General features: G+C 37.2%; 2 protein-coding genes across 4 annotated transcripts in view; one reads left to right on the top strand and one right to left on the bottom strand.

Annotated features, from left to right (window-relative positions):
- Positions 1-7,823, bottom strand: part of LOC137391238 (putative leucine-rich repeat-containing protein DDB_G0290503) — a 34,356-nt gene extending 26,533 nt beyond the window's left edge. For both annotated transcript variants that reach the window (XM_068077652.1, XM_068077651.1), the window contains exon 1: positions 7,748-7,823. The gene's annotated coding sequence lies outside the window, so the exon portion shown is untranslated. The remainder of the gene's footprint in view (positions 1-7,747) is intronic.
- Positions 7,824-9,949: 2,126 nt separating this feature from the next.
- The window catches only part of LOC137391668 (uncharacterized), a 102,785-nt gene continuing 92,660 nt past the window's right edge, over positions 9,950-20,074 (top strand). Inside the window, exons 1-2 of one of the 2 annotated variants that reach the window (XM_068078184.1) lie at positions 9,950-10,084; positions 18,268-18,387. In XM_068078184.1, coding sequence (XP_067934285.1) covers positions 10,009-10,084; positions 18,268-18,387 — 196 coding nt within the window. In that variant the 5' untranslated portion in view covers positions 9,950-10,008. The remainder of the gene's footprint in view (positions 10,085-18,267; positions 18,388-20,074) is intronic. The other variant, XM_068078186.1, reaches the window with a different exon arrangement.

Below are 20,074 nucleotides of genomic sequence, written 5' to 3'. Positions count from 1 at the left end.
GTCTAAGAAAATGTTAAGAAGCATAGGCTAAAAACCTTGAAACCTGACTAAACCTTTCAAATAAAATACAACTAGAGATATGAAACACCCTTTTGCAAGGATCCTCAAACAGTACCTGATTGGCAAAAAATTATGGCAATGCTTACCATTGTGAAACAAACCAACTGTCGAAAATTACCACTTTTGCATCCTACAAACTAATCTCAACCATGAGTTTAAACAACTCCAGCATATTGTCATCTGCATTTCAGGTTGCACAGGAGCCTAATCTAGTGGTTACGTTTAACTGGTATCAAAACACATCGAAATTGATCAAATCAAGATATGAGAGGTGTTCATCGGTTTCACTTAGCAACATGTATACTTGCAACTACAGAGAGGGAGATGTGATACTTGTATAGAATTGTCTAATTTATTATTCTACTCTCATCTGCATGCTGTTTGTTTGCTTTCTTACAATGCTCTCACTCGATATGGCATACATTTTGCTGCTATATGGAGATATCAGGAAAACAAGAAACGCTGATTGCATGTACATCAAACTCTCATGAAAACCAACTAAAAAAGTAGTATTATCCAGCAGATCAGAAAAACACCAAAGAACATTAAGAGCTGATGACACGTACACGGCTTTGTCAACCTTCACCAAACATGACCAAAACAGTAGTCATCAGTTCCAATTCAGTACATTCCCGTACGTGACGTACTCAAGACAATTTCGCTTAAAACTGACCATCTACAACATAACGAACAGCACCTGAGCACCTAAACAACTTCTCACAGGCTAAGAGACATCTATAAAAGAAAATAGCTCCAAAGACTGTGGCTTTCTTTTCATTTTTTGAGGCTTGTTCTAGTTTGACTGTTGAAGTTTTTTTTTCAACTGTTTTGTAAACCTGAGCCTTTTCTCTTTGCGCTGCCATCGCTCTTTTGAGACTGTTGAGACATGTAGACATACAGCACTGGGTGACTGAACATGAAAAACTGTTCGCGTAAAAGTGCAACTTCCATTGGCTATTTTTACTTCACTGTCATTATTATTTTTATAATTTTCTTAATTGAATTTTCAATGTGTAGCATGTAAATTAGATTATTTCTCATAAATGTCGTCGAATTAGGCCTTTTATTAGTTGTCATCTGTAAAAGTTTTAGTGCTGACTCACATCTATTCATCATGATATGTTTTCATACTTTCCATTTTTTGTCAATGGTGTGTTATTATAAAGCAATTATGCTGCAATATTCGTCATGTGCTTTCTTTGCTTTTTATGATACTAACCTTGTTTTGCTGGAGTGAATGAGACAAAAGTGCTAGAGCAATAAAGGAGAATAGATCTGAAGTTGAGGGACCGTTGATAAGATTGGTAAAACAAGATACAGAACTTAGATAGCACTTACAGAAATAAAGAAGTATCCTTTACTGGTAAACATTGGTATCATTTACCAGCTCGACTAGTGTCTAAACAGCAGTATTCAAATAGGTCCATGCAACCTAAGCAAAAGAGCACAAATTAAACCTCTGAATTACATAATAATCATGGTCAAAAATAGATTAAGATGACAAAGCAAATTCATCACTGATGTATACGTATATTGTATGCGGAATAATTGTGTATAAACTGATTCCTCTAAATCTGCTCAACAATGTTTTTGACATTATTATACTCAAAACGATAGGCCCTTAACGCCGTAAGTTCAAAGTGATATAGCATATTAATAATATAATGCATGCAACATTCTTTACTAATTCAGTTGTGCAGACACAATTTTGTTGTATATAGTTATTAACAAAAGCAGATTGCATAATAGAGAAACGCTTAAACACCACCGATATATGCAATATTTTAATGAACATGACACCTAACACATCAGAGGACCAGCAATAAAGACAATCATCATATACTCATTTACAAGCGAAATAGAAATATCCTGTAGAAGTGACTCATGAGAAAAAAGACATCAAGTGGCCGGCCAGAAAAACAATAAAATGGAATTAGAACTTTCCCAGACCCGTCCAAAACAATCAAAGTTGTCATGATTTCCAATCTTTACACTTCCATGATGTACTTTTTTATGTTTTGTATGCATTTGAAGTGTACACGGAATGCAGATGGTTACGATGGCATTTATTGACAGAAGAAACAGATATTTGTAACATCATTTAAACCTCGCACATATATTGATATACATCAAGCGATTTCCGTTAAAAGATAGCATAGCCGTTTAACATAAAGAGCATCATAACCCTATGGACACAACATCCCTATTGCCAGCTAAATTTAAAACTTCTTCAAGCCCATTTAAAACTGTCTGAATGGTGTACTGAAAGGTCTCAGGAGCAGCAGATACTCCCATTCCTAACCGCTTCATTCTGAACAAACCGACATGTCTGACAAAAGTAGTAATGCCCAAGATGCAGGATCCAATTCACACAGAAAAAACCCTGTTTCAAATCCAACTTTGAGAACACTTTGGACCCATTGAGCTCAATTAGCATTTCCTGCATAGTTGGCACAAGATAGCGTTCCCTAACAATTGCGGTGTTAGCTCATCTCATATCAACACAAATACGAACCTCATCCCTTTCTTTACACACAACAACCAAAAGACTTACCCAAGTGGAACCTACACCCTAAACCTGCTCAATGACATCCTTCTTAAGTAATTTTTGTAAAGCCTTTTAAACTTTGAACCAATAACTGAAAGGAAGACGTCTGACTGGCTGAGCAACTGGTTCAGTCTGGATTAGTGTGTAGCTTTACCTGTACGTTTGTCAATTTACCAACACCAGAAAAACACTCAGCGTAGTTGTCTTCCACAACATTTTCTAAACTGGCTTCAGTACGCAAGCTACTAGCTTTAGTCAGACAAAATAGCCCTCGTCTACTAGCAGTGGCAGCACTCAACAAATTGCATGCAATACCATCAAAAACATAAAACGTAGCATTAATAGCCTTACTATCTACTGTAATAATTAAATTGAACATACGCAAGGGTGCACATTGCCCATAAGCAAATAATTTCTTGGTCGTCGATTGTAACACAACACTATTACGCAAAACGTCATAGAACTGTGTATCAAGTACATTATCTACAGCACCTAAATCTACAAGAAATGTTACCGCTATACCTGCCATTGATGCGGTACACGTAGGAGTGAGCTTACCAAGCGTAAGCTCATGACCAAAATTGTTCACAGCGGAAGGCGAATCAGTAGTAGTCGTAATGTCATCGGTTGTAGCGGCGCTATTGTCAGCGATAGTGTTCATCGTTGTAGATTTTTTGTTCTTCGCTTAACGACAGAACTTAAGCCTGCAAAATGTCCCTCCTTGCATTGATTACAAATTTTAGCACGAGCGGCACAGAAAGTGTCACTAGTTACCTAGCCAGCCTTTGAACATCGGAAGCATGTAACGGTCTTTGAAGTCTTGTCCTTTTCTAGTGTTACTACATGTAGTCGCAAAACTGTTATAGTTAGATATTGCACCTCCTTTATGAACAACACGAGCAACGACATTAAGGGTAGTGGCAGCTATAGCCCGAGAATCACCATCTAGAAACTGAACTTTACCAGCAACTTTCATAGCTCCAGCTAATGTCGTAATTATAGTATCCTCAACGAAATTTTTCGATAATCCTGAATGATTAACTCCAGAGATGAATTGCTCCAAATAATTTTTATCAAGTATATCTCCAAAGTTACAGTATCTACATTAGCTCCCTTTTTGAGTCAAATCTGGAAATCTGTGAATGAATCACCACTCTGATGTGTAGTTGAATGAAACCGTGTGCGCTCTAGCCTTATGTTTCTAGACTCACAAAAGTGTGATTGTAGCCTAAGCTTCAAATCGTTATAATCAACGGATTGTGGCACTGCAGACGAAACAAGTCTCTCAAAATCTGATATTGACCAGCACTAAGTCCCATTAATAAGATAGGTACCTTCTTAGCATCCTCAGTACTTGACACAGCAAAGTAGCATTTTGATCTTTCCAAAAACAAATTGATCTCGGTGCTGTCATCAAATGTGGGAATAGGTAATCCAGCCATTGCAGTTAATAATAACGAATTAAATAACCAGAAAACAAATTAAAGGTAAGCTGAAACATTCTTGTCACCAATTTTATGTTTTGTATGCACTTGAAGTGTACACGATATGCAGATGGTTACAATTGCATTTATTGACAGAAGAAACAGATAACTAAAATAGTGTGTAAATCTCGCACATATATTGACACTAGCTGTGCTACCTGGGGTCGCCCGAGTATTAAAAATCAGCTTACAAACAATGAGGGGTAATGAGAGTTGCCTGCCACTTGCTATTAGCTTGACACATTGCCAATGGATAATTTGAGTAAGCTTACTAATAAGTGCTACCGCTTCTCATGGCGTTACGCCATCGCATTAGCGCGGTAGAGTATTTGCTCCCATATAACGACATATATCATCAACGACTTCATCAAGCTTGTGTGGCTGCATCGGTAAGGCGTCGGATGGGCGAACCGGAGGGTCTGAGATCAAATCTTCAGCGACACGGATTCTTTACGTCAAGATTTTATTAGCTATAGCTGAAACGACACACATACCAACATTCAGAAATATATATAGATAAATCCTGCTACTTCCGTTAAGATAGTGTAATCATTATACATGATGAACAGCATAACTCTATGGACGCAACATACTTTAAGGTTGACTTGCAATAAAATTCACGTTACAGCTATTTGATATCAAAAGATTCACCATGTCTTACTCTACTGTGTTGTAGATGCCAAATATGTGGAAATGTGATTACAAGCTCTTAAAAGCTCAAAAACGAACAGTTAATCGCAGCCAACACAAAACCGCCGTAGATTAGAATCTTTTTCCTAAATGGGACGTAATTGTACAAGATGGCTTCTGTATACACTTTCACGCAACCTCATTCGTCGAAATATTTTCACAAATATACTTCACGCATTCAATAAATCACGCATTCCATGTCTATTGTTCTTACGCATCTATTTTATCGTCATTGTAATGCTGTCACTTTTAGCACTGATATCTTATAACCTACCATGACAATTCGTACAATTATTTAACCTTAGCTCGAAGGAGTACATATCATCGTCTGATAAACATGATGAGCCTGTTGGTCACCTGTGATAATCAAAAAATGCTGCAGAATTTATTCGCGAAGTATGAGTCACATGATCAGATTACGATTAGACAATTAGACCAAGCCAAAACAAAACTGTAAAGTTGCGAGCATCTATATTTGATACAGGTTCTTCGGTAAAACCCGAAGTGTTTGTCATAAACTAGTGCTACGAGAAGTTTTATATTGAGCCTTTTATTGGCCTTTCAGTTTACGTGAGAACATCACGTGACGAAACAACCAAATGTAATGTCTATGTCAGAGAAATAAACTGATTTCGATCTACGGCCGTTTTGTGATGACTGCGATCAACTGTTCATTTTTGAGCTATTAGGAGCTTGTAATCGCATTTCCACATATTTTGCACCTACAACACAGCAGAGTAAAACATGGTGAATCTTTTGATACCAAATAACTGTAATGTGAATTTTGTTGCAAATCAACCTTTAAGACAAGTCCATTCAATCGCTTACCCTTTGCAACATATAGCACAGAACCTGAGTGCCCAAAAACTTTCTTACAGGCTAACAGGGATATTAATAAAAGAGAACAGCTCCAATGACTCAGCCTCTCTTCCCAAGGGCCAGCTGAGGCTCTCTTTTTTCAAAGGCCTGCCGAGGCTCCCTCTTTCCCAAAGGTCCGCTGGGGCTCCATCTTTCCCTTTGCATGAGATGCAACCCTCAGCCTCTGAAGCGACTTTTCTTCTTCCTTCTGCCCAAGCTTTTGCTTTTACCCAAGCAAACCTGTTTTTTTTGCCCCAATCTTCCAGTAGTGTGGCTTTTGTGAAGGGTTAAATAACTTCCTTGTTTTTGTCCATCGGAAACATTACTCAGAAAGGCAAAGACAGCTACTCGCTTTAGTTTGTTGAAATAATCTATCATACTATACTCATACTCTATAATACTATCTCATCTCATTCTAAATGTATACAGGTTCAGTGAGTTACGAGTAATCATATACTTATTACTAATAAACAACTATGTATAGACATATTTGTGGCATTCTCATCTATCAATAGCCTCCATGACACATGGTTTCCATATGGAATTATGTTATCTTTTGCTGTGGTCTTTTTATACGCTATGAAACTTTACCCCAATTATCAAATCCTCCTGTTTTCAATGCCCCCAAAACAGACTCTTACTCCTTTCCCCACTCCAGGGTTGGCAGGCCTGCCTGTAGAGCCTCTATCTCTCCCCTGCATCTGGAGCCTCGTTCTCCATCAGCTGACTTTTATTTCACTATTTCAACTGCTGAGCCTCCTTACCTGTGAACAGTGATGTAGTGCTACCCTAGCTTTCCCTAACTAAGTTTTGGTTAAAAAATTTGTGTTTTTTAAGTATGACTATAGTTAGGGTTAAAAAATTTTAGACTATGCCAATTCTCAATGTAAATTATAGCTCTATTTCCTTGATTCAAGTACACTAATGTCATTATAGTCATTAATGGCCATTCAATATAAAAGCAGCATACATTAGTGACACACAGTGATGTAATGGTCATGTAACATGACAAGATTGCGATTCTAATTGGTTGTCTACAACAAAGGCTAAGATCAGATTACAGCAAACCAATGGCAGTCAGCATTTGTATTGAAGGATAGAGGCATTGATTTTTATTACTTTCTCAACTTGTTTATTACTACAGATGTACTCATTTCTCATATCATATACATGATTTTAAAGCCCTGTAAGCTTTGGCGGCCGAGGCCTCGCCTGTGGGCACTTACAGTGCCCACAGGCGCCCAGCTGTTCCAACCGCTGGTGGAGTCGCGCATTTCAACCGGTGGACTCGCGTTGCGACTCTTGTTCGCCTACATCCCCTTATCTCAACTTTACAGTTATGGTTAGAAAAGTTTAGCAATACATCACTGCCTGTGAACTGTCATGACTTCAGTTTGACCATCAAAACTCGCATCCGTACGGGACCGAGCAAGCAAAGCGACGACCGTTCGATTAAAAGTTTAACGTTTGTTTGCTAGTTAACTTTTTGATTTTGTTGTTTAAAATTCTGTTAGCTATATTATTGTTAGCTCTGTTATTGTTATGCTATCTGTTAGCTCTGCATTTGAACTGTTTGACTTGTATAATAACTAATTAACTTTTACTGTCAGATATCCGTATTGCTTACAATAGGTTAAGACCTTGTCTAGTACCTGAACCAATAATAATCAAATTAGTTTACACAAGCTAAGCAAACGCGCACAAACTACACATAGTCAAAATAGAATGAAATAACAAAGCAAATTCTACAATAATATTGTGTATGAGTTTGGATTAGTTATGCGCAGGCCTGCCAACCCAAGAGTGGGGCAATGCTTGAGATTTGGTTTTGGGGCAATTGATGTATCAATGACAGTATATATAAAATTGTGGAAATTGGGCAAAAATCTCACGCATTTTCATTTTTTCTTTGGGATGATTGCGTGAGTCTCACGCCCAATGCGTGATAGTTGGCAGGTATGGCTATGCATTAAATAATTTCTCCATATCCACATATAACAACACTTGTACACGAATACTGTTCGTGTAAAAGATTCGAGATGCTATCCAAAAGTCTATCGCGTGATTCGACGTTAAATCCTAAAAAGTAATGGCCAAAAACACTGACTATAATGTAATGTTCATTAACGTCGAAAAGAAGATGCGCACGCGAAGAAACTGTTGCTTCAGCTGTTCACTCCTTCTGTTTCAGCGGTACAAATGATCAGTACAGCGGACTGATGACTGAATTCTAGACTTTTCTACGAAAAACCCGGCGACCGTGAAGTTTGCCCTTCCTCGTCTACCTGATAACTAGACTGACAACTTAATTGTCAGTCAGTTTTATCAATGATATTCTACCAGCAATTCTTTCGGCGAACACCCATGATCATGAGTAAGCATCAAATGGCGACATGCAAGTTGTTTTGGGCGCTTCAAAGCCGTATACCTAGTTTCACACCGCGAAACTCGGAGTCGTATAGTTTTCACGTTTTCGCTGTGTGAAACTATACGACACTGGCGAAACTATACGGCTGTGGGGCGCTTGAGCTCGATGCATAGATATATAAACCTAGATCTAGATATATATATATAAACCTAGATCTAGATATATATATAAACCTAGATCTAGATATATATATAAACCTAGATCTAGATATATATATAAACCTAGATCTAGATATATATATAAACCTAGATCTAGATATATATATAAACCTAGATCTAGATCTAGATATATATATATATATATATATATACCTAAAACCTAGATATATATACATAGACATATAGGTTTATATATCTTGGGCTCGATGCAACAGGAATATCCATTCCGTGAAGCAAGGGAAAATTATCAAATTACCCAAGCGCAAAAAACATCGACTCGTGCAGATTTATTTATTCATTGCGCTACGCTGTAATTGTGAGACCGCGTTTCTCATATATAGTAAGTACCTAGCTCCTATAGAAACAACACGAGGCTCTGTTAAAAGCAAATTTGACTACAGGAGCATGCCATTTAATTAGTTGTTCAATTTTGAATTTTATTGTCCTCTAATACAATGCACTGGCACCTCCACTACAGTAGACGAGACTAGTACCGGAGTATTCTCACTGTTATAGTTTTTGCACTGAGCATGCGCGCCGGTCAAAGAGAAGGGTTCTGAGGTTTTCTGTTGCAGTTTATAAAGTTATTCTTCGTTGCAAGTTGATCCATGTTTGTTTGTTCTTTCTCTTTAATATTTACTTGTAAATAGGTTTTACGTATAAGTTGTTTTATACTGAATAAGTATTAACTCTTCTGCACAATTGTTATCGCCGCAAGTAATGGTGATGGTTGATCGGTAGGGCTCTTTATTATCCAAGCTCTACAGTAACTATGAACAGGCAGAGAACAACAAAACACAGTTTACCAAAATCAAATGTAATGGTAAAATTAGCAGGCAATAATAAGTACCCGGGCAGGTACATTTGTAAGTACAAGAACGGAAATGTATATATGCACCCTGCTGTGCAGCGTCCTGTTGTTAATTAATATTACCGTCCTGTTGCTCTGTAACGTATTTAAAACATGGTTATTTGCTTCGTCGGTTACTGATTCTTTGCTCTTTTTTACTAGGCTTCTCCTTCCCAAAGCACTGGTTCACAGTTGCTTATATAGCGAGTTTGTTGGTTAGTCATTGGCTTTCTATGCAAGTTGGCTTTTTTTATTAATGATGAAGTAAAATCAAGGCAATCTCTGCACCAGGCCAAGCAGGAACTGACGTTTGATTATAGTTGCCATGATGCCTTCATTAATTCCTCGCATACTTGATCTTGACCATGTTATATGGGTATTTAAGGAATTTGCTTCACTTGAATACCACACTAACATAAATGATTAATAACTACCAGTTCTACTTCAATCTAGCCATGTTGCTATGGTTGATTAGGCACAGTCAAACCGCCTTGTTTGTTATGGTTGTCAAGAGTGGAGAGTTCAATTTATAGGACTTGACCCAGGTCTTTGGTGCAAGCCTGCTATACTAAGCCACAGATGTAAGTGTAGCAATAGAAATAGTCTTTATTCTCATAAACGAAAACCTTATACACAGTAGCAAAGTTCTAGAATATAAAAAAGATAACAAGTAGTAAAAGCTAAGTGGTATATATGCCCTTGGCCAACAGCTAGCTGTAACCGCCCTTAAGCTTTGTCTTGTACGCCTACAAGATGTCACTGTCAAAAGAGGGTGAGCTACTAAATTTGTTTGCTTTTATAGGCATTTCGGATAGTCTGAGGATGGGTACATATAATTTTCAGTATCATATTTTATGTTGCAGGAGTAAGTCCATTGGATGGAACACTGTCTTTGGGTACACCATTTGAAGAGCGCTGATCTGGTGGACTGAATGCTAGGATTGCGTAATATTGTTTCCGTTGGCACCGTACATACGTCAAGGAAAAGTACTGGGTCAGGGTGGGTAAGTTCAGTTATTTTCAGCGGTGCTTGGTCGTGGTTGGTAGATGTAATTGGTTTCACATCACTTTGGCGGTTTCCACTGGTGGTATTGACGTAGTTTCCATGATTGATGTCTTCCAATTCTGACGATTCCATTTAGTGAATCTTTTGATGTCCTTTAGGCATCTTGCTGCTTTTAGGTATTATATGCTTATCTTGTGGTCTGGCTGCATTCCCTGTTGGCATCTTGTTTTCGCAGTTCGCATCTCCATACAACAACCTGCATTTGCACATTGTCACGGATTGTGTCTTTAGGAAGAGTATACGTTTCTTCTAGTATTTGATCTGGAGTATAGTCAGGTCAGTTTGATCGGTTGTCTATTGGGTGTACACTGACGTTTCGAGTAGTGATCACTCTGTTGTGACTAGAATCAGTAACAAAGTAATATGGTTACGTACATTTATACCTAGGTAAAAACCAGGGAACCCTCTGGCATCTAATTTGAGTTTGTGATATTCGTTGTAATATGTACATGGTGAGCCAAAGGTATGCGTTTTGCTCATGTTTCAGCCTCATCTTTTGAGCGTAAAAGGTAAACAGACAACAATCTTGAATATTCGCCAATAAAATTAATCAGGTATTTAAATCCTTCATGAGATGTTGAATATATCGGTCCAGCTATATCAGTATGACCCCGTTTGAGAGGTTTGGGAGTGTAAATTATGTTGTCGTCGACCGACTTAGGTTGGCGCATGATTTTGTTTTCATGACATATTGCACAAGGTTTAGAAGGATTGGTGGATTTACTGATATTCATACCTCTAGTACAGGAAGGAAGTTGGATGATGTCATCATTGCCCATGTGTCCCAAGGCATGGTGCCATTCTTCTAGTGTTTTAGCAGCATAGGCGGGTGTTGATATATCAGTTTCTAGAAAGTAGAGCTTTCCACCTTTAGTCATGTTGAAAGCTCTGTAGTCGTATTTTATTATATTTGTTGATTTAGTGAAAGTTGCTGTGGCGCCTGCTTTAGCTGTGGCGTGTACAGAAAAGAGGCTGACAGGGAAACTGGGTGCCCAGTAAAGCATTGTGTAAGATAACGACCTGTTGCTGGTTTTTCGAGTCGATAATAGAGAACTCCGCGTTTCCATGGGCTATAACTAGGTCATTTCTTCGTCAGCCATCTGCAACTTCGATGTAATGCTGCCTTGGATTAAAGTTTGGGTCGTATGACACAAAGTGATTTGCCGAATTGATAATGTGGGTCGTTGCGCCCGTATCTACGAGCAATGCAGATGTGTAGGCACGAGTAGTTTGGTCATTTGTATGATGAGCAGTGACCATGAAATGAAAAGATTATGTTAATTCTTCGGGTGGCTGTGTAGGTGTAGACACAGGCACACGCTTAGTTGTTCTGTTGGCGTTATGATTATTCCGTTTCTTGCGACATACAGACTCTACGTGGCCAGTATGTTTACAGAATTCACATTGTAGAGTTGATCTATCAGTAGAGCAGTCATATATCTTGTGTCTTTTGCCGCAAGCATAACACCTGGTGTTGTTATCTGTAGGCCTAGGTTGATTATAATGTGTGGTATGCCCTTTATTGTTACTGTACCTAGTAGCCATAGCGGTGCTGGGTGTTGCTCTCATAGCCTCAGTGGTAGCGTATGTATTAAGCGTTGATTTGAATTCTGATAAAGTTTTTATTTTATCGAGTTGGATGTGTACCACCACGAATGGTTTGTTTGCTTCAGGGAGACCTTCAGAGAAGTATCATCGCGATTGCTAAATTGTCCAATATTTGTTTGCCTGATGTTCGTAGTCTGGTGGTGGTGTGCTCTGTCCTGATCATGTAGCCCGTAATGTCTCCGGTTTCTTGAAGCTGCAGGGTAGTAAGCTCCTCGTAGAGCGCCAGTGTTTGGGGCTTTTCAATGCTGGCATAATGTTCTCTTAGTACACTAAGCGCTCTCCTGCCATCATTAGATGCGTTGGTCATAATCAGTTGTAGAGATCGCTCATCTAGCAACTGAACTAGTTCAGCATAAGCTCTTCTAGTAGCAAAGTTATCTTTGTCGTCCTTGTTGTCAAGCTTTGGCTGGATAGCAGTGTGGACATCTTCATCTTGTGTGTACAGATACAGTCAAACATGGATAACTCGTCCACGGGTAGCTCGAACACATGGTTAATTCGAACATTTCCTTTGGTCCGTTCCCACGTAATGATAAATTGCTATAGATAACTCGAACTCAACACTGTTAATTCGAACTGTTTTTTTGCCCAACAGCTACCGAAACGGTTGTTTTCGCTTTAGAAAATCACTTTATTCAAAGCCATAGAGGTAAACTTCATCTTTTCGTAATTCATAAGCGTCGTTATTACCACCATCGGCAAAATATTTTTGTCAACGACTTTTCTAAAAGTTTGGTGAAATTTGATTTATACTGCGATACGATGAATAGCACGGGCTAGCCGGGTCACGCGCGCAAGAATTTTCGCCACGCACATACAAAACAAAAATCGCATGTTGTTTTGTATGTGCGTGGCGAAAATCCTTGAGTGCGTGACTCGGCTAGCCCGTGATGAATAGTTTTCCGACGTTGATTCCGTGTTGAATCAACGTCGGAATGTTGAATGTTTAAAACGTCTTAAAAAATGTTGTAATTAAACGTATACGTTGTCTGAGCTACAAAAAACTATTCATCGTTTGACCTAAACACAGAATACGTGTGTACATTCAATAAGTATCTATTAAAAAAGCGTGAGTGATATAGAATGTACCGTAAAACCTCGTAAAACTTCTAATTGAACTGCCTCGGAGTGTTGCTCTTAACGAATCCCAGGTAAAGTAAGGTAATCTGCATAAACTTCAAGAAAAAACGGCAAAATTGATCGTGGGTAAAACCCCAAAAGAAAAAAATGTCTTTTCTTTTGAGCATTTCAACAACGATCAAGTTTTGCCAATGTCAATCTGAAAAACGTCCTGGCAATAACATCACCTCAAACAACAAACCAATCTCAAGTGATAGAAAAATCTCTATACTTTTTCATGAAAACGTTTTAAACTTTACATTAGAAGCATTTAATTTGAAACAAGCCATTTGTGCTTTTGATTTATATTATAGTTTGTATATGTACATGTATCTACTAATAAATAAGTAAATATATGGACTTGTGACAGTGCTCTGATAACTTGAATGCTCTGATAATTCGACCACTTTTGCTCGGTCCCTTGAAGTTCGAGTTATCCATGTTTGACTGTAGTTTAGGAATCTTATTTCCCATATATGATAGTTTTCAGCAATGCCGTCGAAATACAGTCTGTTTTTTGCCTGACTGGCCCCATAAACTGTTGAGATAGAGCTCGATGCCATGGATTTAATAGTGTGAGCTTTGATTAATGTATATTGCCTTCATAATTTATACAAGATGAGAGAAATGTACAGAGAATTGTGGGATAAAAATAGTGAACATAAAATGATCACATTTAGGAGTTGTTGTCTCTTGTTTATGGTGGAGGCAATTGCTAAACATAACATTGTAGCATAAGTAATAAAATATCGGTTAGAATGTTAGTTTTACAGTACATAGAGTTCCTATATCACACCGATAACAGCCTGTATATTTACCCAGATCTCAGCTGTCTAAATTACTAAATAAAGATGTATTATACTTGAATACACTTATCGTAGTACAGTCGTACACCAGAGTACTCCAACATCCAAGAAACTCGAGATACGAGCTGACTTTCTAGCAAGTTTCTTCTTGGAGATAAAAGTAATCTTTGAAATATGAGCATACACGCCACTTCTCGATGTCCACTGCACTATATGACCAAGTATGCGCGAGGCCGCTTTTAAAGACAACATTTTCCGATCTTCCTCCTCGCTCGAAAAAAGTTTGAAAGAAGTTTTCGAATCAGTTTGAAAAAAGTTTATAAAAGGTTGGCTAAAACTTATAGTTTACGCGAGGCAAAAACCACTTAACCGGAAACATGTGCTAAAAATATGATAATAAAATTAAAGTTTAGTAGAAGATTAAAGCTTTGCTTCAAATGTATGTAATACCGTGTAAGCTTAATTTATTGAAGTTAACTTCAAAGTTTCTGTTACATAAAATCTCAAAAGTTTAGAGTACCTGCCGAACCTCATTGCTCTCAAGTCTCTCTCAGAAAGTCATTATTCACAACATCTGTCTCGAAGGTAAAACTTCATACAGCAGTGTACATAGTAATGTTACATTTTATTGCAGATTATAACAACTGAATAGGTATTGTAGGTACTGTATTACAACAATTAAAACAGGCTTGTCCACCATAAATATCCTGTTTAGGTGGTGTTTTCAGATTATGGTAACGGATTAATTTGTACGTAGTGATTTTATATAAGAGATAGTGTTTCGATGCGCAAGTAAATTGACTTATGAGCTCAGTCATAAAACACATTAGGCTCGTATGTCGAGGTATGATTGCATTGTAAAGGATCCGGCTGAGTTTCGCTATTTGCTACAAGAAACAAACCACTTGAGTGCAAGGTAATAAATACATATATTTCGCAGTTAATATACAGACAAGAGTACAGTTCAAGATGCGATGAACGTACAGTAAACTGCTTGATGAGAGACTTCCAGCTGCTGTGCTTGTAGTTGCTGCAGCGGCGTCTTTTATAGCTCCTGCAGTGGCTTGACTCCGCCTCTTGGTGGTATGCCGGCCCTTGGCCGGCTGGAAATGTTACCAAGGGCTGTATCGTCTACGAGTCACGGCTTGGCCCGGTCGTGGCGTTGGCCACTTCGGGATCAGACCTCTCTAGCCAGCTCTGGTCTCTGCAATCTGTCACCACAGTTTGTACTATGTATCACCTTGCCAACTATATTCCAATTGACTTTCAAACATAAAAACAACTGCTTATATAAGTGAGCAGAAGCCAACTCCATATATGGTTGGTGGTTACAAGTAGCTGAAATTCTTAGATCAAAATTACAGTTATTTTTAAAAAGAACAAATATTACAGTCAATTACACAGTACAAAACATTCACTACATTTTTATTATACAGTAGATGCTCCTATAACGTACACCTCCAATAACGGAAATTCCAGATAACGTAAAGAATTTATGTGCAGTTTTTGCTTCATACTACGTAAAGAATTCCATATGACGTAAAGAGTCAAGCCTGGCGAGTTCTCAAATTCGATATGAATGTAAACCTGTCTTGCCACACTTGCGAGAGAAAAAACAACTTGCGTATAGCGTTATGTCTATTATATGTACAACCTCCATGACGTTACTAAATCGTAATCGTTACTAAATACTTGAAGGCGATCAATTGGTGCAGGTGTTACAGCGTTGGTTTACCAATCTGAATGTCAGGAGTAGAAGTATTGTCAGGGGTTCTCTTTTATCATAACTTTGACTCTTGGATACAAATAGATGACGAACAGGTAGTACCACTTTTGTCATAGTAGAAATATTTTTTGTTTACAATATTTTTTGGTTTTGCAGCTGTATAAATTGTTATTAGTTTTACTTTGCTGTTTAAAAAAATAAGCAACTTATTATAAATCAACCTCAAAGATGTGTGCTCCTCATCAACTTCATTGTAAAATTGCTGCAACCATGACTGAGAAAACCATTGTTGATGTTTATAAAAAGTTGTCAATGTAAATCAATAATACTGCAGTTACGGTGCATCCCACAAATTGAAAAGTTAAGTTTTTCATTTTTGTGTGGCCAAAGGGGTGTTTTTGGAAAGATCTTGGGACGGATTAGGCAATTTACATGTATATCACTGTTTGTAAAACGTAAAATCCCAATAACGTAAACGTTTCTGGAACGAATTATTTACGTTGTAGGAGCGCGCCTATTGTACACTATTTAATGAGGGAAGAAAGTTAATAACAAACAATCAAAGGAACATTCTTTCTCAATTTTGGTGATTCTCTTTGCTCGCAGGTCCAGGGCAGCAGGTACCTTATAGTTCATTTAGCAGGTGTATCTTTGCCTATATTTATTCCAGCGAGCACCCTAGACTATGTTATTAGCCATTGAATCACATCATAATTTAAATCACTTGTGTACATGGCCCAGATTGATTCGCTAGTACAGTTTTAGCCTGTGCTCCCATCCTATTCTCAACCTTTTTCAATACCACCAACATTTAATAAGGATTTGTCCCTTGGCGTTGGCGGTAGAAAGTCTTTTTCATATTTTTACTTGATTTTGCTACACTGGGCCAATAACAGAAAAGCTGAGCTTGGCAGAACCATCACACAGTGTTATGCTGAAGTGTGCTTATAACAATTTTATAGACAAATGATACTATTTACAGTCCAGGAAATTATTTAGAATCACTGAAAGCTTGCATCAGTTATTCTCAATAATTGTAATTCTCAATAATCAGTGATCTTTTCACAACCATCAAGATAATATTTCATGTTATCTATTTATAATTCATTGTAGGGTACTTCGTGTATTAACTTATCAAAATTCAAATGTTTTATTTAGGCATTAGTAAGTTTTTTACTTGGGATTATGGCTAAGTTGAGTACTTCTTGATTGCTTGCATAGACTTGTTTTTTAGTACACAATGGATCTCTGCTGTGCAGAGTTAATCCGTTCTGGTGTTGGGATCATAAGGCGAAAATGTAGTATGAAGAGGCATAGAAATCTATAATAATTATCTAATGCAAATCTCTCGGTGAAAACATTAAAATTTTAAATACGTATTAAAAATTAATAAAAAATTAATGCAGTAACCTTAGTTTCCTATTTAGCGGTTATGATCTGCAATAAAATGTAATATTACTATGTACAGTACTGTATCCAGCGTTATGAAGTTCATATCTTCGAGCCAGATGTGGTAGCTAACAGCAGAGTGAAGGAGAGACTTTACAGCATCGCGTTCAGTACACTAGACTTTTGTGACGCTACATGACATAACATAAACTTTGAATGTAACTTGAATGAGTATAGCGTACTTAACACGCTTAACGCTAAGCTTTAGTATGTGTTTTACTAAACCGAACTTTAATTTTGTCATTGTCCTAATTTTTTATTACCTGTTTCCATTTTGGCGGGTTTTGCCTTCCCTTCACTATGACTTTCAGCCAACCTTATTGAAACTTTTCAAGCCGCCGTAGAACATCTATTTTAGTAGAACATCTATTTTAACGCCATGGCGCTCAATTTTTGACCCTTCCTCTCTGGCGGCAGTCAATTATAGGTGGCGTTCAAATAGAGGCTGGTGGTGTATTTTTCAAATGGCTCGTCAGAAGTTTGGGGAGATAAATTTTGCCCATTTTCAGGCGAAGCTAATGTCACCTATATTTTACTGTTTCTTTCCGGTGGAGCGATGTTAAACCTTTTGTATGCAATAAATTGGCTAACGTGTCTCTAACTTGTCAAAAATCTTCAAATAAACTTTGCATTGGCAAGCCGAGAGATATCTCTACCAGTTGTTATCTATTACAGCAATTAATCTTCGATGATATTATAGCCTTTGTTTTGCTTTGAAATTTGTTTGAACTTTCAATTTTTCGTTTTATTCTAAACTTGACAGCATATTTTTATTTTATATAGTGTATCTATATTCAACAACATTGAATAAAATATCGTTGCACTCATTGATATGTTTGCTACAGTTTGCATACAAACCTGGATTTTTATGTGCAATAGACGAGGAGTTGAGAGCGTCGATCCATTGTAAGGTGTGTTAAGATAATCGCAAGGGCGCTATTAAATAATATGCTTTAAATTTACAAATTTGTTACAAATATGTTTAATAGATGTAGCATTCAAATAAATAGCGGAGCTGTATTTTTCAACCCTTTCCCTATTTCTATTCTAGAGATTCTCATTCACATTCTCAGAGATACTATCAAATGTATGTGGCACGAGGATTTATGGTGTATATAATATAGATACTTCTAAATGTCGTTTTCTTGCCCAAATGTGGCAAAAGAAAACAATGATGTTTAAAGCTAATTATGGAACTCTCGTTATTTAAATTAAACTAACTAAAATTAAGTTTGACACTTACACTGACTTGAATTCTGACTGATTCTTACGTAATACGAAGCAAAAACTTTACATAAATTCTTTGTTATGTAAAGAACACGTTTACTTAAAATGAAGTTTATGTTATAGGAATGTTTACTGTATATGGTTTGTCGTTTATGTTTTTTTTGTCAAACCACATGTTTATTACGGGCAGCAATGGTTGATGAAGGCAATTATGGACCCAGTGAGCAAGTTGAACTGGTTGTGGTTGCACTGCAGTCTCGAGTCGAAGGCATTGAGAGGCAACTTGAGAATCTAACAGTCATTGTCACTGGTAAAGGCAGCTGAAATTCGTTTTAGCATTTGCTTTTCTTTAATAAACTTCAGTATGAAATATCTATGGTTTAGCCTCTCTCCCCTAGGATTACTACTGCAAAGCTTTCATTTTTGGATTTAAGGCTAGGTGAAAAGTTGTATCACATATAGTTTAAAATCAGTTCAACTGATCAAAATATTTATCAGTCTCGAGATATTCATTGACAGCCTTTGACAAATTCAATATCACAAATGAAATGCATGTCAGGGAGTGCTAACTTTTTAGCATAGTCTGAACATACTCTGTTGACTGCTGTTTGCTTTTTACTTGGTCTAAATGCAACCATTTCTGGTTGGTTGATTGAAACAAATTTGATCTCTTCTATTAGTATAATACTTCAGGTTTCCGCATACATTATATGACTGACTTTCACCCATTATTCATCGATATCATCTTCTGTTACTGTACAACATGTAAATATGCAAATATTGGTCATGGGTCAAGATTAAATTTTGCAGAATTCCCTTAACGTTCAAAATGGCTTATGTCGTTTGGCTGTTAGTTAGCAACTTAGCACACATGAACACATTCATCAAGTATGCTAGTTTAGAATAGAAGAATCTCTCAAATATTTTGCGATTGAGCATAAAGTTTTCCAACCATGCAACTGGTAATTTTTTGATGTAACACAACATTTCCCATGGAGATGTTAGGTTTTTCTGTGGCATAAAATTTCCCCGCTCATGCACTGGGTTTTTCTGTGGCAAAAAATTTCCCTGCTGATGCATTCAAGGGTTTTTCTGTGGCATAAAATTTTCCCGCTCATGCGCTGGGTTTTCTATGTGGCATAAAATTTCCCAACCATGCAGCTTGTATTTCTGTGATGGCTGACAACAAAAAGGCTAATTTTCATTACATAGAAACTGAAAACTAAAATTTGCTGCGCTAAATTAAATCCTTTTGGCTGCTGTTAACTGAGTAGGCTACAGTATGTACGTATGAGATGTAAGTATGATATGTAAATACGACGTGTAAGTATGGGGTGTAAGTATGGGGTGTAAGCATGAGATGAACATATGTGATGTAAATGTTAGTCAATGTGTAAAATCACTCAATTTGTAAAATGCCTGAAATTTTCAGCCTATTTATAAATTGCCTGATTCACTCAGTGATTTTTACAAAATTAAAGAAATTTTCAGTCATTCACACTTGACTAAAAACCAGTCCCTTTTTAGACAGGCTGCCTGAAAGAAGTCATTTACGTCAACCAGAGTATCAACTATCTCATACATATATGCATTCAAATCTTGTATAACTTACTACTATTTAATATTTGAAAATATGTTGTTTTAATAAGCGCAACAAATGATGTGTAATATTTGATTGAGAAGATGGAGATTATCTTGAAACACACCAGTTCTGACTGCACAATTACGAACATCAAAGCCTTCGGGCACTCAATAAATAGATGTCAGTATTGGTACCTGGTACTCATTTCCTGCTGGATGCCAATGATGACAGACACTATGGAATCCAGGTTCTGCAAGGAGCTGTTAGATATGAAAAATGCAGATAAAAACTCTGTTCTCATGACAAAGGAAGGGTACTTCTTGTTGCTAGAAAAACAGAAAAAAGCATCTGCAGCTCAAAGAAGACTAACCATGGCTATGAGCTATGAAATCTGCAGATATAAAATCATTTTTTA

The sequence above is a fragment of the Watersipora subatra genome, chromosome 3 (genome assembly GCF_963576615.1).
Source record: "Watersipora subatra chromosome 3, tzWatSuba1.1, whole genome shotgun sequence".
Taxonomy (NCBI): domain Eukaryota; kingdom Metazoa; phylum Bryozoa; class Gymnolaemata; order Cheilostomatida; family Watersiporidae; genus Watersipora; species Watersipora subatra.
This window is presented reverse-complemented; position numbering and strand designations above follow the sequence as displayed.